This window comes from Phoca vitulina, unplaced genomic scaffold (genome assembly GCF_004348235.1).
Source record: "Phoca vitulina isolate PV1807 unplaced genomic scaffold, GSC_HSeal_1.0 scaffold37, whole genome shotgun sequence".
NCBI classification, from domain to species: Eukaryota; Metazoa; Chordata; class Mammalia; order Carnivora; family Phocidae; genus Phoca; species Phoca vitulina.
This window is the reverse complement of record NW_022589740.1, coordinates 10,296,163-10,321,756: the sequence shown is the minus strand read 5'-3', so window position 1 is coordinate 10,321,756 and position 25,594 is coordinate 10,296,163. Positions and strand designations below refer to the sequence as shown.

The window sequence follows — 25,594 nt, the reverse complement described above, 5'->3', positions numbered from 1 at the left end:
CTCTGGCCACCACTAGTTTGTTTCTGTATTTAAGAGTCTGGTCTTTTGTTTGCCTCTTGTTTTCCTTGTTGTTCATTGGTTTTGCTTTGTAAATTCCACATATGAATGAAATCATACTGTATTTGTCCTTCTTGGACTGACTTACTTCACTTAGCATTATACCCTCTAGGTCCACCCTAGAAATCAACCTCGAGGAAGCTAGTGGGCAAGAAGTGGAAATAATAGATGAAATGGAGGACAATTTGAGTCTGCTTTTACTGCTGATCCAAGCCAAGCCCTTGCTAATTTCCCTAGAAGTTTAGAAGCAGTTCTCCCCTTCCATCAAGAGCACACCTGGAAACCCAGATACTCTAATCTCTGCTTTTACCACCAAGTGGTCATGGGGCCTTGAGCAAGTCATTTAAACACTTTACATCTTAATTATCCCTTTAGTATCTCTTCCATAAATACTTATGGACTAGATGGATAGATTAATTAATGAGAAATAGGCTTCTTTGATTATCTCTGTGCTTTGATTTCCTTGCCTATACAATTAGGAAGATACTATTATATAGTATAGTATAGGAAGTATATAATATATAGTATAGTATAGGAAGTTGCTATTAGTTAGGTTTTCTGTTACTTTTAGCTTAGTGTATTCCTTACTGATAGGTGAGTATTGACTGGTTATTTTTCTGTCTCATGTATTAGACGATGAGCTATTTCAGGAATGGGGTGTCTTTTATCTCCACATCCCGAATACTTAATTGTTCCTAATTCATAGTGGGCACTCATTATGTTGAAAGAATGAATTCAGATATGGGGGACAAATATAATTTCCTCAGGCCTAATAATTTTTGCAAGCCATTTGGATGAGCAATATGAGGCTTATATGTTAAGGTAATAATAATAATAATAATAATAATAATAATAATAACAACTGTGTAAGTGCCAAATATAGAATCAAATTAAATACAGATAGAAGCGAAGATGTCTGTAATGCTGTAAAGCTCTTGTTCCTGTGAAACCCTTCTATAGCTAAAAGATGCATGGTACAGTACAATCCACTGAGACCCACTGAAGACTTTAATTATAGCATTATGACAACCACATAACCTTCCAACATCATAAAGAGTAATACTAGTAATACAGCCTAATCATTAATGTACATGGAATAAAAGGAAATGTCAGGATCAAATAGAAATTCCATAATATTGACATTTTGAAAATCTTTGCCACTCACTCGTTTATTAGCTCATCAGTCCTGAAAGTTTGCACCGCTTCTATCCCCAGTGGATTAGCAATGACAAAAATTCATCCATAAGCTGAATAATGGTAGAAGCAGCCATATAATACGGTAGTTAGAGACATGAAGGTTGTTTCAGTTACCTATTGCTGCGGTGTAGAAGTTACTGGCTTAAAATAACAATCACTTTATTATCTTTGATTATTCTGTGGGATAACTGGGTTCAACTGGGTGTTTTTTTGCTTCGTGTGATGTCAATTAGAGCTATAGTCATCCAGGTACTTGACTCTAGACTGGAATATCCAAGATAGCTCATTCTCATGGCTGGCAGGTGGTTTTGTCTCTCATCTGGGAGCTCAGTTGGAACTGTCAAACACAATGCCTTGGCTCTCCTCCATGTGTCTTGAGCTTCTCACAGCATGTTGGCTAGAGTCCAAGAATCAGAAGGTAGAAACTACCAGTCTCATAAGGTCTGCACTCAGACGTCCCAGAGCATCACTTCTGCCACCTTCTATTGATCAAAGCGAGTCACAAGGCCAGCTCAGATTTATAAGACAGGTAAATAACCTCTGCCTCTTGATGGGAGCTGTGGCACGCATGTGCAGAGAAGGAAGGAATTGTTGACTACTTCTGGAGGCTAGAGACCAAATAAGTAAATTCAAAAGGCTATCTTCAGAATTTTACCTTGAAGGCCTCACTGAGCATACCTGAATATGCAAATAAACCTGATTGTCAGATTGTAACTTGAATGGCTACTCTAATGAAGTTAGATTCTATAGACTTAGAGGGATGGTCTGAGTCAGCCATCAATCCACTGTGATGCCAAAACTTTAGATCTAACAAGCACTATACCAAGTGCTTTCACACAAATTTTCTTTTTTTTAAATTTTTTTTATGTTATGTTAATTATCATACATTACATCATTAGTTTTTGATGTAGTGTCCCATGATTCATTGTTTGCGTATAACACCCAGTGCTCCATGCAGTATGTGCCCTCTTTAATACCCATCACCAGGCTAACCCATCCCCCCACCCACCTCCCCTCTAGAATCCTCAGTTTGTTTCTCAGAGTCCATAGTCTCTCATGGTTCGTCTCCCTCTCCGATTTCCCCCCTTCATTTTTCCCTTCCTGCTATCTTCTTCTTCTTCTTTTTTTTTTAACATAGAATGTATTATTTGTTTCAGAGGTACAGGCCTATGATTCAACAGTCTTACACAATTCACATAAATTTTCTTATCAAATTATTTTAATTATTCTGCAAGGATAGCAATAAAATAGTTTATTGTCACCCACCATTAAAACACTCCTGTGTCAAGGCACACAAGCCAAGTCAGGACCTGAGCCATGCCCTCAAATATTATTAACAAATGGAAAAGTGTCCCACCTACTTAGCTGTTTGGTTTCAATGTGCATCAGCTAAGGGAGGATACCCTAAATACAGGAATTACTCAAAGAACAATAGGATTTAGGTTGACTCTAAAATCATTTCAGCAAATTTGGCCAACTGGAAACATCATCATCACTCAACACCAGCCAAGCCACCCATTCCAGGGAGCTCAGGTGGGTGATACAAGCTCACGCAGGGTTCCTGCCTCACAGGGGAAAAGTACCAAGCCAAGACCAAAGCATGTCTTAGGAACCAGTAGTCACATTATCTGAAAAATGGAAAATTTGAGTTCAGAAATTTCAAGAGAAGAACCAGTACCTCCCTTAATGGCTTGGTGCTCAAGGCCTGACCTGCCTAAATGCAGCCATTAACATCTCCATGTTCAGAGTTCTCTTAGTTAGCCTAGTATTCAGAGAGGCAGCATAGAAGAGTGGCTAAGACCAGGAGGCTTGGCTTTAGACAATCTCAGTCCAAATCCTGGCTCATCACTTACCTGCTCTGAGAGTTTGAACATGTTACTTGACTTCTCTGTGCTTTTGTTTTTCCCACCACAGAATGTAGATAATGTAGATGGAACAAAGTCAGAGTTTTGTCAGAAGTAAATGAGTTAGCACCCTTGGAATGGTGCCTGGCACATAATATAGGCCATATAAATATTTGCTATTATTAGTATTAAAGTTATAAGTTACAGAAACCCAACTCAAACTCAATTAAGAAAAAAAAAGAAGGAAAATACCAGCACATATAAAAGGAATACCAACAGAACTTTTTCCACACCTCTGCTTAGCTTCATTTATAGATAAATGCTCCCCCAGCAGAAAGATGCCCTCTGTAACTTGCCACCTGGAAAATGTGAGGACATCTTGTCCCAAACTTCAATTACTATCCTAGAATGCTTTCTGAGTGGCTTGGCCTGGGTCCTATGGCCCACATGTGGACTTGTGGGAGGTGGGAGTAAGGAGGAGAATCAGCACATTAGCATATGGCCTACACCCTACACTGAATGGGAAGCAAAAGGTTCTACAATGAATAAGATGGGGAATCAAGAAGGGGATTCCGGTCTGTCTCACTCCTGTTCCATGGTCTTTTCACCATATCACTCTCCACTTCACATTTTCTTTGTTGTTATCCTCATCACCACCATCATAGGGCTTTATTTCTTTTTTTTTTTTTTTTACTTTTTTCCCCTCTGGAAAAATGTTCAACATCTGGGTGGTATCTTAACAAGAGACAAGCCACCACATAAGTGCCTGAGTAGAAAAGAAAGCAAATACCTTGCACTGCACTTTGAGAAAAGGAAAAAAAAACAAAAATAAAAAAACCCTCTTACTATTCATATTCAGTCCCTTTCCTCTGAAGAGTGCCAAAGATTTTACAGACGTTAAATGCCCCAGTGAGAGAAATAAATTGAAAGAGTTTAAGCTGTGGCCTGAGCTCCCTATGGCTACTGTAAAGTAATCACTCCACACACACATGGGTAAGTGCTCTACGCCAACAATGAAAACTTAACTGCCTGAACTATTTTTTGGCCTCATTTAACTTGTCCATTTATGTGACTACAGATGCCTTTCTCCTTAGAACTATAACATTTTAGAGCAGGAAAGGACTTTACAGATCATTTGGTTCAATACCCTCATTTTGCAGATGGAAACAACTGGAACCCAGAGAGGCTTATTAGCCAGCACAAGGTCACATAGCAGGTTCAGTGCAGGTCCAGAAGTAGAACCCATGTCTCCTATTTTCTCATACCATACCTTTTATGAAAAACCACACTAAGTCCAAATAGCTACCCCATGGTCCAAAACACTATTAATTTCTTTCTTCTCCAGTCAAGTGAATCACATAAGCGTTTGGATGACTTCTGGAAACAAGAAACATTTATTATAAAATTTTGACAATATACACTCATCACTACCACTGGGAGACAATGAAATTTGGTCAAAATGACAAGACAGTAGTTACGGCTGTCCTTGTAAGAGGTCTACTTTTCATACTTCTCCATCATCCGGCTGTAGTCAGTACTTCTTGGCTGCCCTCAAACTGACACAGGCCCCCATGGGCATGCTTCTGACCCAGCTCATATTCTATGCCAGAGGTGGCTTTTCCCTGTAAAGAAAAACTAGCTTTTCTTATGAGCCATTATCCCAGGACCATGCATGGTTACATATGCATATTTAAATAAGGGCTTCTGAGAAATAAGGTCTTAAAATTGTGTTTGTATAAATCTCATTTACAAAATTGGATCTGCTTGATATAGCTTTTGTTGTTGTTTGTTTCGTTTGTTTGTTCTGTTGTTTTGGTTTCTGGTTGGTTGGTTGGTTAATGGTCACAGATGCAGTCCAAATATTATACATGGAAAACCTTACTTCTTAGAATGAATCAGCTACAACTGTCTATTCCTATGGGCAATCATAAAATGATTTTGTAAGAGATAATCATGTATCTAAGGGCCTTCTGATAATCAGTGAATTCACTTTCCATAAAGAGCTTCCAAATTAAGTGAAAGTTGCTTCAGAATTCTCGAGAACAAGATAGGACGGCAAAGAAAGCCTCTTAACTTACTAATTAGATTCATGTTCTTATCCACATTTCCTATGTGTCTCTCATTACGTTTCTGTGCCTCTAATGACTCTATCCATGTAGTAAAAGGAATATATGTCAGAGATGCCCTACACATGCAACTGTCCCCATCTGAGACCAGAAGAACACTGCTGATGGCGGAGGTCTTTGAGCCTCCCTCTCACCCCTTCCACCCCTGGTCACTGTTAATTCCTTGGAAAGAAATATAACCAACTCTCAAGAGAAACAATAACTCTAGTTCTAGAGAAGCTAATCTAGTCTCAATGTATATAAATCTCATTTTTAAAGTTAAGTCATTGATACCACTTTTAGTTTCAACCTTACTGTTCCCTATATTACAATTTTTAAAAATTTATCTCAGTCGGGGTACCTGGGTGGCTCAGTCTGTTAAGTGTCTGACTCTGGATTTTGGCTCAGGTCATGATCTCAGGGTCGTGCTGGGCATGGAGCCTGTTTTGGATTCTTTCTCTCCCTCTGCCCCCCCCACCCCACTTGCACTCTTTCTCTTTCGCTCTCTAAAAGAAAAAAAAAAAAATTACCTCAATCTGTGACTTATATGGAAGGAATTATCCACAAAGTCCTTTTCTCTAGTTAAGGTCAGGAGTGACAAGTGGTGTCCAAACACTCTAGCTCTGATTTTCAGTATGTTCCAGAGATGTATGCTGCCAGTTTAAGGAGGAAAAGTATGTGTGTTCTTCACATTGGCCCAAAATAAAGTGGGTTGGCTATCAGTTGAGTTGTGAGAAAAGAAACAGACTTTCAAATGCCATCACAATATAATGGATGTTATCTAAAAATTAAGATAAATGCATCTGACTAATGTCTCTTTAATAACAAAGCTATTCCTATATTCTGATTCTTTTTGTTAAGAGGTAACTAGAAGTTTAAATTTACATTATGATTACAGCCTTTCTTTTATAAGTTGAAGCACATTACTTTGGTCTATTGAGCAAACTCATTCTTATTCGTTGCCTTTTAAAGTTGACATTTAACTTCCACAGCTGTACAGTTGGCAAGAAGCAAAAGAATATTTAATATTAAAGAGAGAATATTCTAAAACATCACGGCATTCTATGGTATGGAACACACTGTAATTAGTGTACATTAACTGAAAAAAGAAATTACATATGGAATTAGTGAAGGAAAAGGTGCTCATGTATTTATTTCCTTGCTAATAACGCAATCAAATAAGACAAACAAATAATTCAGCAATTCAAACTAATAAAGGACTGATTTTCTAAAAGATTATGTCTTCTAATGCATTCACCAGAATAGAACTGAGAACAACTTTTGGTTCTACAGGTCTTGAAGCCCTAAATCAAATAAGCTAGGAAACAGCAATACCTCTCTTTCATTAGAATTTTGTATTCCAGCGTGCCTGGGTGGCTCACTCGGTTAAGCATCTGCCTTTGGCTCAGGTCATGATCCCAGAATCCTGGGATCCAGTCCCACATTGGGCTCCCTGCTCAACTCTGCCTTTCCCCCTCCACTCATTCTCTTTCTCTCTCTTGCAAAAATAAATAAAAATACTAAAAAAAAAAATTTTCTGTTCCACATCAGAAATAATCCATTCGTTCAAGAAACACTTACTGTGCAATGGCTTCAGGCACTGGAGATAGAGCTGTGACAGTTTTGCCCTTTAGAGCATTGAGTTTAGCAAGAAAGACAAACAGGAATGCAAGTAATTGCAACCAAGATGAATAGCGTTAGGATGAAAGAAGCACACAATGTCATGGACACCCCCAAGGGACCTACCAAGTCATGGGGACTGGGAGTGACAGTAGGAAAGGAAGGTCCTCTGGAGGAGGTTACATTTCAGATAAGACTTGACAACTTCACAGGTAAGATTAAAGGTACACATTGCATTTTGCTTCTTCAAAAAACTCCACTAAAACCATATTAAAGAGGCTTTAAAAAATAAACCTGTAAGAATAAGGAGAACAGGAAAAGGGTAACTGCTCCTCCTCTCTTCCAGCAGGAAGCTAGAAATGTACTCACTAGAAAGGGTAAAAGAGAAAGTCATCGATCAAGAACGTGGTTCAGTGACCATACATAATGGGAAGATTAATACTGATGTCGCAGCAAAATCTCCTGCTCACTCCAAGAACACAGGCGCCAGCCCTTCACCTGTCAGATGGTCAAGTAAGGGTGCTTCCTCAAGGGGAATGTGACCAGCCCAAGAGGAAAGACTACTGACACCAGGGCTTCTGGGGGGGGGGGGGGGGGGGGGGGACAACAGACCCACCTAGATCTCTCCAGTAAAGCTCCAAGTCAGTTAGCTTCACTCTCAGGCTCTTAATTATGAACAGAAAAGCAAGGTTGATTATCAGATATATCAAGAAAGCCTCTAGCATGGAGATAGATACCGTACACTAAAAAAACAAACAGAAACAAAAAAGCATTTTGGAGGAAATAGAGACTATACACAGAGAAAAAAATTAAGAAAAACAATCATTAACATCCCTAGATAGATAAGATATTACAGGTTCGAAATTTAAAAAGGATCCTATAAAAACAGAAGAATTCAAAAAAACAAAAAACAAAAGAACTCAACAGTAGGGTTGAAGAAAGAGAGAGTAGATAGTAAAGGCAAAAATAAAACAGAAAGACAAGAAAATTGGAGGACCAGACCAAGCAATTCAACATCCAAATAAAGGATTTCCAAAAAGAAAGAACACAGAAAATGGAAGGTAAAAATCATCAATGAAGTAAATTAAGAACACTTCCCTGAATTGATAGATAGGAGTTTCTAGACTGCTGAGTGTCTGGCCCAGCTGACTCGCACAGCACTTATCATGTACACATCGGTTACTGTTTTAACTATCTTATGTATATAAACTTGCTTATTCGTCATGGCAACCCCGGAACACAGATGCCTTTATAATTATCATTTTACAAATGAAGAAACTGAGGTACAAAATGGCTAGGCAACTTGCCCAAGATCACACAGCTGGTAAGAGGCAGCGCCAGGATCTGAAGGCAGGTAACATAGCCCCGGGACCCCTGACACGATACTACCATGCAGGCGGGAGCACCATTGTAAAATTTCAGAATACACTGCAGACAGTTCTATATGATCTTTTAAAACTAGGGGTAGCTATTCTTCCCATAGTGCACAAAGGGCTTTATCCTCAACCAAGAGCCCAAGGGGAACCCCATGCAGACTCCCTTTCTCACCTCCACACACAACTTTCTTCCCTCCGATACCCTGTCCTACAAATTTGAGTCACATTGGAAGCTCTAAATTCCTATTCCTGCTTCCCAGCTCAACAAGAATACTGCTCTATCCTTGGGCTCACCGCCCTGCACCAAAGCCGAGAGAAGTATCCTCAGAGAGTAAGTCAGGGGAGAATGAAATGCTCCCCTCTCATCTCAAGGAGCACAGAGCCACCCAGTTGCTACCCAACGCTTGACAACAGTTGCCTACTACATTTTGCCTAGTTCTATAATTATGCATGGCAGGACAGTAAGTCTGAAACCAGTCCTTGTGTGCCTGAAGATATCTTTATTTGACCCTTCCATTTCAATAGTTCTAGGTTCAAAATTCTTTTCTATCAACACTTCAATGTTATATTCTTGCAATCCAGTGTTGCTGTTGGAAAGTGAACATCAACTTGATTTTTATTATTTTCCCTATTTTTGCAACTGTTTCCTTTATTTCTCCAAATAATACAGCTTTAAATTCCTGCTCCATTTGTTCCATCAGGTCTGCTCCCTCTGGTATAGGTAGGTTGCCTATGTCCTGTCATTCTTCATGATACTTTTATTCTTTAGATGTGTCATGATATTTTTCAAGTGGGACTTCAACAGTAGCATTCCTGAGACCATTGGTTGCCTCTGCTTTGATGACTACAAAGGTGGCCCATCGAAAAGAGAGGGTCAGCTGGTGTCTTCACTGTGAGGGAGGGAGATCGAGTTAAGCGCCTCTACCTCAGGTCTCTGGGCTTAACTGCGCTTGTTTTCGTTGGCATTTCTTTCTCCTTTAGATGCACCACCTAGTTCCTCTGTATCCGAAACTGCTTTCTTGAACTGGAGTTGGGGGAGACAACTCCAGTCCCCACTGGCCATTGGAGCTGGCATTACAGATTTCAACACTGAGATCAGAGTTTCAGGGAGGTAGACTGTTGGTATAAAATCATCTATTAGGTAGGGCCCTGGTGTTTCATTTTCTGTCCTGGACTGAAAACAGCAGGCAAAGTCATTGTAGAAAATCCAACTTTGAGCATATACTCCATGTTTGCAAACACAATAGACAAGACTCATTCAGCTCCTGTCTAAGCCTGCCCGACCGAGATCACAGCTCCCACCCTGGACTGGCCCAAGACTCCATCTAGAGACTTCCACCTTTGTCTTCTCTCTTCTCCCCCTTCCCATCTCCCAACCCTCTCCTCCACTAGCCCATCATTTTCTTTAGAGTTTCTCAAAATTTTGATACAGTTTTCAAGTCTGCCTCTGGATTCATTCTGCCTTTCCATGCCTTTGCTGGAATTTCCAGATTTCAGTGCCAGTGGAATGTTTTTAGCTCATCACTTTCATGGAAGCCAGAAGTCCACCCTCCTCAGGGATCATTCTGGGGTACTCCCTGTGGACCTTCCAGCCCAATTAGGTATGCTACAGCAGGCTGTGGGAGACATAGACCAGGCCAGTCTCACAGGAGGAATCAGTGTTAGGACCTGCACTGTTAGAACATCTGGCCAGAATTACTAGTGACTGTGAGATGGGGTGGGGCATTTTCATTTAAGACACTTCCCACCCCGACCCCAAGGAGACTGCAAAGTAGCTTAGTTCTAATGCCAGACATTTCTCAAAGGAAGCAAAACATCCACATTTCTGGTAATGATGACATGCATCTATATCTACATAGTGCACAACCCATTACTTAGAATTTTATCATGCTTGTAAGTACCTATATTTCCATATCACTTATCTATATATCATTACAGAAATTATGAAAGTTTGTCTTCTTTAGAAAGATGAGTGGAAGACAAATTTCTTTTGTATGGTAACAAGTCATGCTGCTCCAAAATAAATATATTTCTTTTATCAGTAAAAAATAGCAGTTTCCTGCTCTACAGTCAACTCTCATTATTCATAGTAATGTTCTATAAAGTTGCTGCAAACACTGAATTAGCAAATACTGAACCATTGCTCTTAGGGGAAACACGGGATTAGGTTCCTGAAAGCCTCTGCTCACAACATTTTCATCAAACAATCAGTACATCATATGGTTTTATGCATGCTTCTGTTTAAAGACATTTTAATATATATTGTTATTCATTAACAATGAACATAGCCAACAGCATATAACTCATGCCTGAAGTAAGCTTATCTAACGTATTTTCTCTGTAAGTCACATCACAGTCTTCTTGTGCTTGGGACATTAGACAGTGCTTTAACATTATACTCGCAAGCCATTTCAAACAGCAAAATCATCAACAAAAAGCACCCAAAAGAATACAAAAATCATGGCACTAAATAGACCATGAAAAGGACACTCATGTACAGTATGAGAGCTGAAATGAGAAGGCAGAGCCGTGCTTTGTTCCACCTCAGCTGGAAATGTGCACATCGGGTGGCTCAAATTTTTCACCACTCTATGTGTATCCATGAATGACTCACCCTAAATACTGATTTGGGGGTTACAAATAAATTTCAGCAAGTAGGAGAATTTGCAAATATGGAATCTTGAATAATGAAGATTGATGATATTATTAGTGCTTGTATAAGGATGGGGAAAAAACTTTTTGTTAAAAGAAAGGAGTCTATAAAATGCCTTTTAAAGGGTATTTTGTTGACCTTGGTATGCCCCTCACCCTCTCACCTCCACAAACAAACCTCTTGATTAACTAAGAAATGTTTTGTGCAATCTGCAGCAGTTTAGGGCCTACTAACATTTTATGCCGATCTGGTGGGTGTCTAGTAAAGAGAGCTCCGAAGCCTGTAGCAGGTAATCCAGTGTCCCTGGAAACAAGACAATAATTTTTAGAAAACATGTCAGACTGACATTTATAAACTTTCAAAGCCATATAAAACTAATTTGGGGCTGAATTTTTTTATCCTTTTTTTTATTTTTCATTTTTTATTTTAACACCAGTGTAGTTAACATAGTGTTATATCAGTTTCAGGTGTACAATATAGTGACTCAGCAGTTCCGTACAAAGAAAGTACTATTTAGATTGCAGTTGACTAATAATCTAGTTATTCAGGCTGCTAAGACAGGGAGTGATAATAGTAAAAATATGGCTTTAGGTAGGACTGATCAAACAAATAATGGTGCTTGGCATTGAGAAATGGCTTGTTGTTTTATATTAATAATTATAGAATAAAATTGATAGTACCTATAATTGAAGATATACCTGTTAAATATGGGGGGAAAGTAGGTCAACAGAAGCTCCTGTGAGAACGAGGTTACCAGCTGGAGGTGGGTACAGTTCAACTTGCTCAAGCAATAACAAGTCAAGCACCTGCTTCAACTGTTGATTATGTAAGCAAGAATAACCATGACGGTGCGAGTAGTCAGAAACTGATTTACTTGAGAAAATGCTATATCGGGGCGGGGTGGGGGGGCGCCTGGGTGGCTCAGTCCTTAAGCGTCTGCCTTCAGCTCAGGTCATGATCCCAGGGTCCTGGGATCGAGCCCCGCATCGGCCTCCCTGCTCGGCGGGAAGCCTGCTTCTCCCTCTCCCACTCCCCCTGCTTGTGTTCCTGCTCTTGCTATCTCTCTCTCTGCCAAATAAATAAATAAATAATCTTTAAAAAAAAGAAAGAAAGAAAAGAAAATGCTATATCAGGAGCACCAGTTATTAACGGGATTGGTCAATTTCTGAATCCTCCCTCCAATTATAACTTGTATAACCATGAAGAACATTATTACAAATGCATGTGTGGTTACAGCTGGGGCTGAATTTTTATGATAGTTTCTTAAAGGTTATTCATGTTTGCAACTTTCATTCACTTTGCAAAATAAAATGACAAGTAAATGAAAAATTCAGCATTTTGTCATTGTTTTGACTGCATTTTCCAACAATTACAACACAAAACAAGATGAATGGAAAGACTTTTCCACGGAAAGACACTGTGCCAAGCTGCAGGACTACAGATATGAACAAGAAACAGTTCCTACTCTCTAGGAACTATCTCAGGGGAAACACACATACATATAAATAACTAGAATGTAAGTCCAACTATTTTACAGAACATGCTAAACAAAATGTTCAGAGGGCAAGAATATAAGAGCAATTAATCCTGACAATGACGGCTTACCCTAATTCTTACTGCTTGTCAGGCAATATTTCTATGTACATTTCATACTTCTTTTCACCTAAACTTCAGAGCAACCTATGAAGTAGATACTTTTATAATTCCCATTATATAGGTTGACAAGCTGAAGATTATAGACACTATTTCACAAGTAAATTGCGGAGTTGGTGTTCAAACCTAAATAGTCAGAACACTGACCAGAAAGAAATGCATATAGAGGAGGTAACATTTTAGCTGGACCCAGAATGGGTAATGCTGATTGGCAAACAACTGAGGGAAAGGGAATTCCAGACAGAGGGAATGGCATGAACAGAAAGCATGGAAGCTTGAGATATGTTCATTGTGATTGATGTGGTCCTGTAATGTGTAGCTGGGGTCGCTACACCTCCTCGCTACTCATACAAGTCCATTCCTGCATGTGTATGTTCTGTAAGCAAAGCAAAGTAGTAAGAATACCTTTCAATAATCCCAGAGCTCATTGTCTCGTCATTCAATAAAGCCTTTCTCTTTGTTTTAGCCAATTCTCTGTTTAAATAAACTTGTGCCATTTGTTCACGTGTTTCTGATATCCAAATCTGGAAAAAAATGGAAGCCACATATAAGAAAAACACATACGTTGCCAAAAACGGTCAGTTACTAAAATATTTTTTGAAGTACATTCTGATTTTAATTATTGATGCTGTTGACATTAAAAAATAAGTACCATCTCATAGCAGTTCAACTATTTCATCGTAAATCTGTGAAAATGGCAATTCCTTACTATGTGTTATTGGAAAATAAAAAATCAAATCAGTTGTTTCTATGAAATGCATTCAACCAAATACTAATTCTATGTGCTTTCTACTTTCTTCTCAAGGTTAGTATATTTTAATTTCCCTAAGTAAGAAAATGTTTGTAGCAATCACTTTGTAAATCACATTGGACTCAGATACCAGCACCACTGCCACCATCATCCATTCTCCATCAGAGGATTACTCAATAAATTATCAAGCACTTATTACTATGAGAAAGACCTGCAAATTGTAAGATGTACTCAAACCAACTGAAGAAGCATCATGAGTAACATTTAGGGAATCTTACAAACAATGGATGCTAAGGATTCAATATTTTTTTCCATTCCAAACTCTAGAAGATCATGAATGTGGAGGTTCACAGAAGAGAAGCAGAACTCACCACTACCAAGAAAATCCATTACTTTCTCCAAACCTGAAGACATCCAATGAAGCCCTAGTCACATTAATCCCACCAGATTTTGTTTAAAAAAAAAAAAAAAAAAAGGAAAGAAAAAGAAACCTCTGTTTAGATATTTGGAGACTTTAACTGAAAAATATCATAGCTATAGTCAAACACCTTTGGTCTACTTCAGGTTGGTATAATAAAGCTCTGCTATAACTAGGAAACGATCCTACTCAAAGCAATTTTAACTATAATCTCTGGCCCTGGTTCCCTGGTCTACTCCATGGCTCTGTAGATCTTTGGCTTCTCTGATCACTGCTCTCTGAGACTTCAACCTCCTGAATCACCAGCCACCCAGCCCAATTTGCCAGCTTTGACTGCTATACCCTTTGCTCAACTACTCTTCCTCATAGATTCCCAGGTTCACAAGTCAATGGTAAGAGACATTGTATTGAGCTTCATATTATACACTTTAACAAAAAATAAGACATTTCTTTTGGGAAAAAATTACTAGGCACCATTTTCATGTGTAAGATTGATCCAAAGGCACCTGTCAGTGCCTTCCACAGGCTAATCCCAACAGAAAGCCAGAAGGCAAGGAAGATCACTGAAGCTGTCCATAAAGGTCAGCCTCCGTGGCACAGAGCAGGGTTGAGACGGGGGGAAAGCAGATCTGGAGGGAGAAAGGAAAAACACTTGGCATAGTTTATCTTCATTTTAAGGAAGGAAAAATTGAGGCTGAAACAGAATAAGCAAGGCCCAGGTAAACCAGCGAGAAAGTAGAAGTTCCACAATTCAAAACGTTGCAGCCTGACCCATTCATTCATCAATCCAAATCTATGAAGTGCCAGGCTAGTGTAGGAAACAAACTCCAGAGGCTCCACTGACTAGAGTTTAGTGAGTTGCAGTAAATCATGGGGATAATGGTAATGACAACAGCACATGGCTAGACACTATTCTAAATGTCTTCACATTAAATGCTCATGAAAACTCTACTATTCTCACTTCACACCTGAGGAAATAAAGACATGGAAAGTTTCAGACTCTTGATCAAAGTTACAACCTACTAAGTGGTGGAGCCAAGAATGAAAGAGAAGCCATCTGTCTCCAGGATCCACTCTTAACCTCTATTTCCTGTATCAGGGGCAAATGTCCCTCAATTTGAGACCTCCCATCTTTATCAGTATTAGAACCCCAAAATTTTAGCTAGGGACCTGGTGTTTCAGACTACATTTTCTAGTCTCCTTTATTTTTTTTTAAATGTTTAAAGTTTTTATTTAAATTCCAGTTAGTTAACATACAGTGTAATGTTAGTTTCAGGTATACAATATAGAGATTCAATACTCCATACAACACCCGGTGCTCATCCCAGCAAGTTCAATTCTAGTTTCCTTTATACTTAAATATGATGAGTGACTGGTTCTGAACAACGAGGCATAAATGGAAGTAATTTATACAACCTCCAGGAAAGGTCCCGCTTCTGTTTTTCTTTTCCTCCTACATGAAATGTGGACATGATGACAGGTTTCTGGCAGCCATCTTGGGCTCTGCACAGGGATGGCAGGGTATAAAGCTGGAAGGAGTAGGTTTCTGACAAACTTCCATACCAGTCCTGACCTGCTATCATCCAGACTTTTTACATGAAAGAATAAAACCTTATGTGAACAGCCACTGTTGATTTGTGGTTTCTGTTGCATGTGGGCAAACCTAATCCTACACCATTTTAATGTGAAAAATCACTTTGGTCTAGCAATGTTCATAACCTGACATAAGGGTGGATAATTTATAAAAGCACTAGCATATGTTTAAAAGTCTTTTGGGCAATATATATATATATATATATATATATATATATATATAGTCATTCGTCATATTTGTGATATATATATATATATCACAAACTGGAGATTGGCAATTTGGTATGTGAGATTGCTAAATTAACACAGCACAAACTTGCCGGATAATCACTAAAATTTCCATTAAATTTGCATAATAAGTTCTAGCTTGAGTCAAATGGTAATATAAAAAATATCTAATGTGTGTTTAGGAAGTTCACTTCATAACATCATTCTTATTCCCCATTTTCCTGAGTATCAATTTTTCTTAAAGTCTCAACTTCTAATCTTCCAAGATGAACTCTTCCTATATGTGTGGCATTTAAGAAATCCCAGTAGTAGAATAGTGACTGTTAACTGGGTAACTGGTACAGGGAAAGAGAAAGTCATTTATAACTTCCCCTCAAGTTCCACATTTGAGGGTAACCAGACTCCTTCTGCTGAGGATGACTTACCCCCAGAAGAATCTCTCTTGGAAAGGTTCATTTTAGTTGATCGCTAATTGACATTTCTTTCTTATGTTGCTTATAGGGTCCCCAGAAAGCAGACTCCTCTGACCCATACTTTAGGAAGTGCAGATACTTTCCAAGTCAAGTTCCCTCTGTGATGCCACAGGCTGCTTCAGGAATAAGTCCGACCTCAGTCAACCAAGGTCCCCAACTTCAGGGTAACAGTTATTCAAATTCCCTAAGGCCCCATACTACAGCAGGAAGTAGCTTATCCCATGGGGAAAGGAGGGTTGGAACTCAACATATACATTCTCTCTGAAGGACTCCTCCAAATTCCAAATACTCTCAGCCAGGTCTCTTCAATTTCAACCTTTTCTTTCTTTTTTTTATCTTCAAGGTGGATGAGAGACCAAGAGGCTTGGAATCAGTTACCGCCCAAATGCTTTACATGTTCTATGTGACAGATTTGGCACCTCACTTTGGAATAAAGAACTTGGCATCTATCATCTTAGATCTTCAGTCATATCTGAAGAGTTTTATTTTACCTGTTTTTTTTTTCATTTTTTTATTGTTATGTTAATCCCCATATATTACATCATTAGTTTTAGATATAGTGTTCCATGATTCATTGTTTGTGCATAACACCCAGTGCTCCATGCAGAATGTGCCCTCCTCAATACCCATCACCAGGCTAACCCATCCTCCCACCCCCCTCCCCTCTAGAACCCTCAGTTTGTTTTTCAGAGTCCATCGTCTCTCATGGTTCTTCAGTTTTATTTTACCTGTTAAGTAGCACTTCCCCTACCAATTGTAGCTTTTTTGTACCATTGCCAAAAGGTCATCATCATCAACAAGCAATATCAAGACTTCATAAAAAGTCTTTATCTTTAAAAAGGGATGATTCTTATTTCTCAGCAGTTTTGCTCTTGGAAATTCTGGCTCTATTTTCATGTCTAGGAGAACTCAGTAGTAGTTCCATACAGAGATTATTTAAAGGATCTCAGAGAATCAGTGAGGCTCCCTCCCCATCATTATTTTGAACAACTGGGACACATGGGGTATGATCAGAAAAATGATTTCATTCTTTTTTTTTACTACCTGTTCTATCTTTTCTTATAATCACCTCAGATAACAAAACAAATCACCTCAGATAACGAAACAAAAACAGTCTCACTTAAGTAATGAATGTTGGTAGAATAATCACAAGAGGGCCTTTTAGTTGTCTTGTGATCTGAGGGAAGGAAAGAACAGAGCAAGTGAAGAACTAGAAAATCAGCCAACCCTCCCCACACAGACAGACTTCCCTGGCCTGGAGCAGTCTAGCTGGAGGAAGAGAAAATCTTTCACCTTAAATGAAATTCATCATTTTGATGAGATACTTTAATTACTGAAATGGGACCAAGAGACTTGTTATGATCAGAGAGTGACCATAAAAATTATAAAATCTGCATAACATTTTATCCAGGGTTACAGAAAAGAACTCACTCCACAAAGTAGGGTGAATAGACAGTGGAGACAAAGAATACAGGTGTGTGTGCGATTGCATCTTTTGAGTGCCATTTGTTCAACATAACAGTGCACATGCTTTGGCAAACTGATATACTGAAAAATTAAAATCTGGTTTCTCTAAGAGTTAAATGAGGCATGATTATTGCTATAGAAAAAGAATTATGAAGGAGAGTGACAGGATCAAAATGGCAGACGCCTACATTCATTCCTGTCCCAGATCCCTAAAAATGACAGAGCAGATACGCACTTGAATCAATAAACCCAAAGCTGCATCAGTAGACATGGAAAGTACACTCAGTTGGCCTAAATTTATACAGAATTCCTGGAACAGAAGAGGCAGGTGCACTTGTGCTGATGTTGGAAAAGACGATCCAAAGTAGATCCACGAGAGGATGCTGGAACTAGTGGCATCAACTCCAAGCTCAGAGATGAGAGAAACCTGAAGCAAGAGGAGACCCTGACTCCATCACCCACTCGCCCCAAACATCTTCCTTTTTCCTGGCTTAAGTGGTTCTCCTCCAATGGCATTTAAAATTATTCCATCTACAAAAATTTGATCCATATGCCTCTTTCAGGTACTTAGATCTGAATGCAAGAAGCATCTGTAAGTATAGTCTTATGATCAAAACACTATTCTACTATGTCAATCAAAGAAAAAAAAATACCTGAACCAATTAAGTAAAAGATAATTGAATTTCTGAGATCTGGTATAATTATATCCCTTTATATCCATTTTAGGGTCATTAATTTTTAAATGTCATATTTTCATCCACTAAAATAGCTCATATTTGAGACTTGCTTGGCTATCCTTTACCGATCCATAAAAAGAATGTTAGCACACTTTTGTACTATTCATTTATTTACCATTTTAAAGTCCAAAATGACTGTAATGCTATTAATACTAATATTAGCCTAATTTGCTCATCCACATTGTCCTGTTAGTTCCAGAAATGCCTTGGCACTGATCCATTAGCTGTATAAGAAAAATCTGTTTAGTAAAATCACCCATGGTTTTCCTTGTTCCTTTATGTCTGACACGTTCTCACCTTCTATGACACAGCATCAAATGTACTCTGTACTTAATTATTAGCAGTTTTGAGGAAGTTTCCTTCCTCAAAAGCAGTCTTACATACTGATCGTGACGGAGGTTTTTCTGAGGATCCTTGGGTGAGGGACTTTACAAATGAAGGAACCACGAGAGAAGAGCTCCTGAGCATTTTAGTTTGCATGGGACTCACTCTGGTATAGTTAAGCAGCATCTGAATAAAGTTTAAATAAAATACCAAGACAAAATGCTATAGTTTAAAATACTATTTCCCATAAATTGCTTAGACTCATAAAACAATCAGAGAAAGTCAGTGGCTTGAATGAGTGCTTGTCTGGGAAACTGCATCCTATGCGCTCTCCTGAAGCCGGCAGGACCACTGGGGTAGGAATTCAATTATGGCACCACTGAAACCTGCCTGGTATGTTTCCAGATTTCACCAACTAATGGTTCCTTTAGATTCAGCTCAGGAGCTTCACTGTGGCCACCTCCACTAGGAAACCATCCCTGATCCTCTCCTCAACCCATTTCAGTTCAGGTGTCCCTCTCCACATCTTGATCTTCTTCCTATCATAGCATCCATCATACACTTTGTCACTGTGGTTGTACACCTGCACTTTCCCCACAAGCCTGTGAGTTCCTGATGTACAGTGACCTTGTTTTGAATTGTTTCTTACCCCAGCACTTAGCAAAATAAGAGGGCCTCAATATATATTTGTGGAATATAGTCCTTTTTCCTTCTTTCCTCCCTCCATTTTTTCTTCCCTTCCTTCCTTCTTGCCTTTTCTTCTTTCTTTGTCTCTTTCCTTATTTCTTTCCTTCATTCCGTCCTTCCACAAGTATTTATTGAGGACCCACTCTGGACCAGGCACCATTCTTGGAACTGGAGATACAGCAGAGAACAAAACAAACCAAAGTCCCTTCTCTCACGGAGCTAGTATTCCAGTCAAGAGACATATGCAATTAACAACTAAAGAAGTCTTAAGTATATCCAGTGATTTAAATGCCATGAAGAAACTAAAGTAAGGAAAAGGGATAGGGAGGGATGATGTGAATGGGCTGCTCTTTTTTATACAAATGGGCAACGAGCTCACTGAACAAGTGGGACTTGTAAGTAGGTACAATCAGAAAACAAATCTGTTCTTCCTCCATCACTGCCCATCCATAGACATTTGGAGAGGCGAATTCTTTTTTATGCTCCTTGATAAAATATAGGACAATTGCCAGGACCTGTGTGGCCACTCTCAGATAATACAAACATCTTCTGGCTGCTTCTGTCCCAAGAGAAGTCTCACTGAGGTAAGTAAAATCCCCAGTACCATGTACTAGCAAAAACTTCATTTGAAATGAAAGACTCATTCCTGTAGTTTAGGTCAGCTTTGGCCTGGCATACCTCAGTGGGAAAAGCAGGCACAGTTGGCTTCTTCTCAATTGTCCCCCTTAAACTTCTTCCCTACTCCTCAATTCCCTCTGGCTTCTTGAGGGTTTAAGATGTGGGATACGAGGAAGGAGAGAGGCAAATGCAAGAAAGGTAGAAGTATACTCTGGTTTTGGTTTCCTCTGGGCATGCCTGATGTCTGACCCTCTCTGGCACTGATGGATGTTCAAAGCTGACTTTTTTAGAATGTTCTGTAGATGTTGAGATCACTTCTGGAAACATTCAGTGGTTATGTTCCATGACACAGGATGGCATTTTCTGGACTTAACTGTCCTGCCTCAGCCCCTGGGAATCCAGTCACCGTCCCTCCCATCCCTACATGAGAGGCTCTTGGGCAGGTTCTAAAATGGCTCTTTGTCATATTTCTCTTCTACATCTGATCCCCAAAAGCCACCTCTGGGCCTAAGTACTCAATTATCCTTGTCTCACCAATGATGTACATGTAGCTAGTTCCCCTCTTTCTGCTCTGCTGCTTTGGAAAGATCACCAGCGCCTCATATCTATAACTTCACCAGGCACCCTTCACCAAGCAGATGAGATTCACAGTACACCTTTTCCAAAACCCTGTTTCTACTCTCAAACTCTTCTTTTGGTTTCTTGGATTACAATCCTCTTATATCCTTCATGTGAGTACTGACCTACGGGCACCATCTTCGAGGGTCTCACCTAAGTGGCCTAATATTTCACTTTGGCACATGGGACTATGGATTTGTTTGTGGCCTTTTGGAGTCTCAGCCAAAATAAAGACAAAGAAAGGCCTATTTAAAATCCTGTTACAAATAAACAATGCTCACATTAGCCCCAGTAGCAGCATTTAAGGGCAAGGAGAACTTCATACAGTGGAATAGAAATACTGATGGTCAAAAAAATCAACCACTCAGCAGCATTACCACAAAAATCCAAAAATGCTAAGAAGACATGTAGGAGAGGAAACAGATGGGAATGGGGCTAGCTAGCATGTGTGTGGACATAATTCAGGGAACAAGACAGAGGTTATAGATAAGACATAAGAAACCAATGCCCCAACACATGCCCAAGCCAGAGCAAAAAAAAAAATCAGGTTCATTTTCTGCAAGGAGGATGCAGTGTTTGGGGGGTAAAAAGGCCACTAGGCTGGGAGTGGAACCACGTGGCACTCCAAGAGACAGTTTGAGAAGTATTTAAGATCTTAGACTCTGGAACCAGAGGGTAAAAATAGATTTTAATTTTTAATACACTTTCTTGCTGTTTGACTTTGAACAAGTGATCGAGCTTCACCTGGCCTCAGTTTCTTCATTTACACAATGTGGCCACTTAGAGTGCTAGCCTGAAGAGTTGTCCAGAGGATGAAATGAGGCACTGTTCATGTAACCATTTTATTGAATTGATCCTATCCCATCAGTAGGATGCAATCATGAAGCAACTTCATTTTAATCAAGCTGCCTCTTCCCACATGGATGGCTAGTTCTTTCCTTTCACTTAATGGAAATTTTACGCAAGTCCCATAACTTTTCTAGGCCCCTCAATCTTGAGAAGGATCTCATTTTAGTTATGAAATTTTCCAGTCCAGTGAAATCATCAAAATTGCTAACTGTATTAGATTTAAACTTCTCACCTTCGCAGCTGGGTGCTACTTTAGGCATGGAATCCTGCAGCAGGTGGGCCTTGCTGTTTCACAAGTGTCGGACACCTGGACCCTACGCCCTCTAAGTTCCAGGATACACATATTAATCTCTCTTATTTCCTTGAAACACCTCTCAACTGAGGAAGAAGGGACATGCATCCCACAACGAAATAAATCCTTGAACTCTAGTCTTCAAGGACATAATCACTCATACTGGCCTAACCTAGTTTAGAATATCTTAGCAGGTCCTGCCTAGATGGTCTTGCATCTTGCTTTAAGATGTGTGTTTTTCACCAACTATTGAGAGTATTCTAGTATTTAGGTCTCTATCAAAACTCTGTGGCAAGAAGAAGAACTCAACCATCCTTCTGCTACATCTAACATCATACCTGACATATGAAAATATGAAGTCTGTGTGTATCCCCATTTTTTTTATACCTGGGACCTTGGGTGAATCATTTAAGATCAGTGGGTCTGGGTTTAGAACTGGAATAATAATCTTTCTTGTCAACTTTATAACTTTGTTGAGAAGGGCAAGAAACAAGATGGGTGAACAAGTGCTTTATACACAGAAAGTCTAGAAAAATGTAACTTACTATTAGGATATGAGAATAGCAATTTTGTCAGAAATAGTTGACCCCTTGATCTATTTTCATTCCTATCTAATATATCTGTAAACCTGGAACAATAAGGACAAGATTTCAATGACGATGAACAAAAGTCATGGAGAAGGCAAATATTATCTTATTTCTATACCCTCTATTAGACCTGAGGCTTGACTGCTGTAATATGTATAATGCACAGAATGAAAGTTTGAGGTTCCTACATCTCATAGTTCACTTCAACTAACTTCCTCCTATAACCCAGAGACCAAGAACATTTTCATTTGGAAATCAAAAATAAATGTTTTTTTAAGAGTCAAAGATGCTAAGTGCATGCCAGGAAATGTGTGCTTTGCCTAACTTGCTCTTGTCCTGACCACACAGCCCCATGGCTCAAGAAAGCAAGGCTAAGCTGGGTTTGGTGGGGCAGGGCCGAGTGGCTACCAACAGAACTGAGCATCAGACTTGGGAACCCCTCCATGTGCTGGCTAGTGACCAAAAAGGCAGCCTGGTGTAGAGGCAAGAGGCCAATGTGGAAACTGAGGAAACCATCAGAATGCCCTTGAGATTTGAGCTGTAGGGCAAAAAGACATTGAGCAGCACAAAATCAGGATGTCAATGAGACACTGGTGTGTGTGTGTGAGAAAGAGAGAGAGAGAGAGGAGGGGGGAGGATGTCTTGCTTTAGAGATGTCTTGGTTCCTGTAAGTGTCCTTGATTCCATTTCCAGGCAGCTGCATCTTTATAATAAATGTCCATTTTTTCCGGCTATCCTTATTATTCTCTATCCATTGTTAATTATAAAAGGCAGGAAGAAACAAGCATGAGCCCTGCTAAGCTAATTCATTCCCATCACCCTGGAGAACTGAGAATCTTCTAGACCCATGTCCAACATAGAATTATAGATCTTCCTTGGCTTGCCCTATTTCAAAATGGCCCTGCCTTTGGGGGCAGAGTGTGATACAAACCCAGTCTTCTCAACACATTTGCACCTGCCCTAGTCAAATTACCAGCTCTTCAGCCCCAAGGTCATCCTATAAGGCCGAACTGAGTCTTCAACTAGCCCAAATTTCTTGACACCGTAGGACATAAAATTGGGGGTCTCTGGAGAGGTGAGCTCCTGCCTTACACCAATTGGGCAGGCACCTAAATAGCCAAGGAGTAACCCACTCATGACACTTCAAACAGGAAGTACTCGTGCAATGAATATTCCTTTTGGAACTGGGTCATACAAAAGTTAGGAGAATAATACCAGCGTATTTTAATAACTCACAACTCTACTGCCTTACGACAAATACAAGGACTTGAAATCAAAGAAATGAATTCAAAGTCTCACTCTTCAACTCCCTAACTGGGGACTTTAAGTCACTTAACCTCTAGGAGTTTCTCCCCCTCTATAAAATAGAGATAATACCACCTACGTTACAGGGTTATTGTGAAGATTAAAGGAGTCATGGAACAAAATGCTGTGGCTGCAGCAACAGCATCATAACAGCATGGATGGTATCTTGAGCACGTGCTATGTGCCAGGCACTGAGTCAACCACTTTATTTGCTTTATCTCATTTAATTTCTCCAACAACCTTCTGACATGTGCACATTTTACTAACATCATTGAAGCATCCAGTGACTGAGTCACCTGCCTAAGTACCCAACACAGCATGGAGGGGTGGCACCAACAAAGAGCTCCTCCCTTTATTTTTCCATGTTTCACTAGGAAGAAGATTCAAGATCTAAAGAAATCAGCAGCAACTACTTACTGGGGGTTCATCAGTTCCAAGTCGCCAATATGTTGAATTACACAGTTTTTTTATGTTTTCAGGACCCTCTATATCATAATCTTTTGGATAGGCTTCTCTGTCATGGTGCCTTGAAAAATAAATTAGAATCTGTTAAGGGGTTTAGCTTTTTTTTTTAAATCACGTATTGCATTTAAAATTTTTAATAAAATTATCCAATGAAAATTGATGGCATTTGTGACATTGTTTTAATTATAAATTCACTGGATGTGGGATATATAAAGTATTTTCCATCTCTTTTCAAGTAACGCTGAGGCTACTTCCTAAAAACAACTTAGCACATGTGATAAAACTAATAATATCATAAGAACAATACTTATCCAACACAGCAATTACTCAGTGACTCCAAAGAAGTGAACCTTATTTAATAATGTAGATTAGTTACCAAAAGTAAATTCTAAAATAAGACATGGTAATAAATTAGAAAGGCAACTTGCCACTTTAGCAATTTTTTCTACCATGAATTTTAATTAAAAGGTTTTTTTCAAAATGAGAAAGAGCAAAGTATCTGCTCATATGGATTTATAACATGTGCTTCCTGTTTCTAAAGAGGGTTTAAAGGAAGCTGACAATTAAGCATAAGCTGGAAAAAAACATGTAGATGGAAGAGGGAAAAATATTCCAAATACCTTGACTAAAAGGGTAGATAGAAACGATAATAAAGGAGAGATTTGGGAGGAGGGGAGGAAGAAGGAGGTGGAGCAGCCTGCAGCGGAAGTAGCTATTTTTACATAGCTTTCTTGGGTAAGATAAAGGAAGCTGAACCCAAACATCCCTCAGAAGGGGCCTTGCTATTGAGGGGTACAGGGCTAGGATTGTGTAAGGGATACTGAGGTAGCCCAAAATTCATCCATCCATCCATCCATCCATCCAATTGTCCATTCATTCAGTCAATATTCTAAGTACCTACTACATGCCAGGCAGGGATGCAAGGGGGACCAAGCCTGATGCAGTCCTTGCCTTCATTGCTCACACTCTGGTGAAAGACACAAACAAAATTCTACAATGTGGGCACAGGGTCATGGAAGCAGAACAGCATCCACTCATCTGGATGGGGCATGCTAATCTAAGTCAGGAGGCCCTTTAGGGCCTGACCCTCCACCTCATCCCACTGTTTTGGGGCTGGGACCCTGCACTGCATTCAAAGTACACCCTTGCCTTTCCACCTCTGAGATGAGAGCAGAACACTGCATAGAACACAATAGGAAGGGAGCCTCGGATGGAGCAGCAGAGCTCAGGCATGTGAACCCTCTGCCCTCCTCACATCTGAGCATTAAATTGCAGAACACTAAAAGCATTTTGGTACCATATCAGCATTTTCCGAGAGCCTCACAGGAAGGTCTCACTTTAGTCCTTAGGTGGAATACTGAACAACATCAAGAACCAGTAATGGTAGAGTGAATGGGGCCATGGGTTTGAGTCATTGCTCAAGTCCTAGCTGTGTGACTTCGGGCAACTCACTTAACCTTTCTGTGTTTCCATTTCCACATGTATAAAATGAAGACAAAAATAAGACCAATAAGATTTTTGCAAAGTGAAAAAAATAAAAGCAGAAGGTCCTTCAAATACTGTAAAGTATCATAAACACCTATGTATAATGAATACTAATCCAGCTTTAAAAAATTCTGGTGTACATGAATTGCAACTTTATTTTTTCCATAATTGTACTTAATTTCTTTTCTAAGT

General features: G+C 39.4%; 1 protein-coding gene across 1 annotated transcript in view; it reads right to left on the bottom strand.

Annotated features, from left to right (window-relative positions):
- The window catches only part of CUNH9orf135 (chromosome unknown C9orf135 homolog), a 71,536-nt gene that overhangs the window by 25,191 nt on the left and 20,751 nt on the right, over window positions 1–25,594 (bottom strand). Inside the window, exons 2-4 of the mRNA XM_032427676.1 lie at window positions 23,870–23,978; window positions 12,911–13,029; window positions 11,087–11,155 (exon numbers count right to left, since the gene is read on the bottom strand). Of these exons, the coding sequence (XP_032283567.1) occupies window positions 11,087–11,155; window positions 12,911–13,029; window positions 23,870–23,978 (297 nt within the window). The remainder of the gene's footprint in view (window positions 1–11,086; window positions 11,156–12,910; window positions 13,030–23,869; window positions 23,979–25,594) is intronic.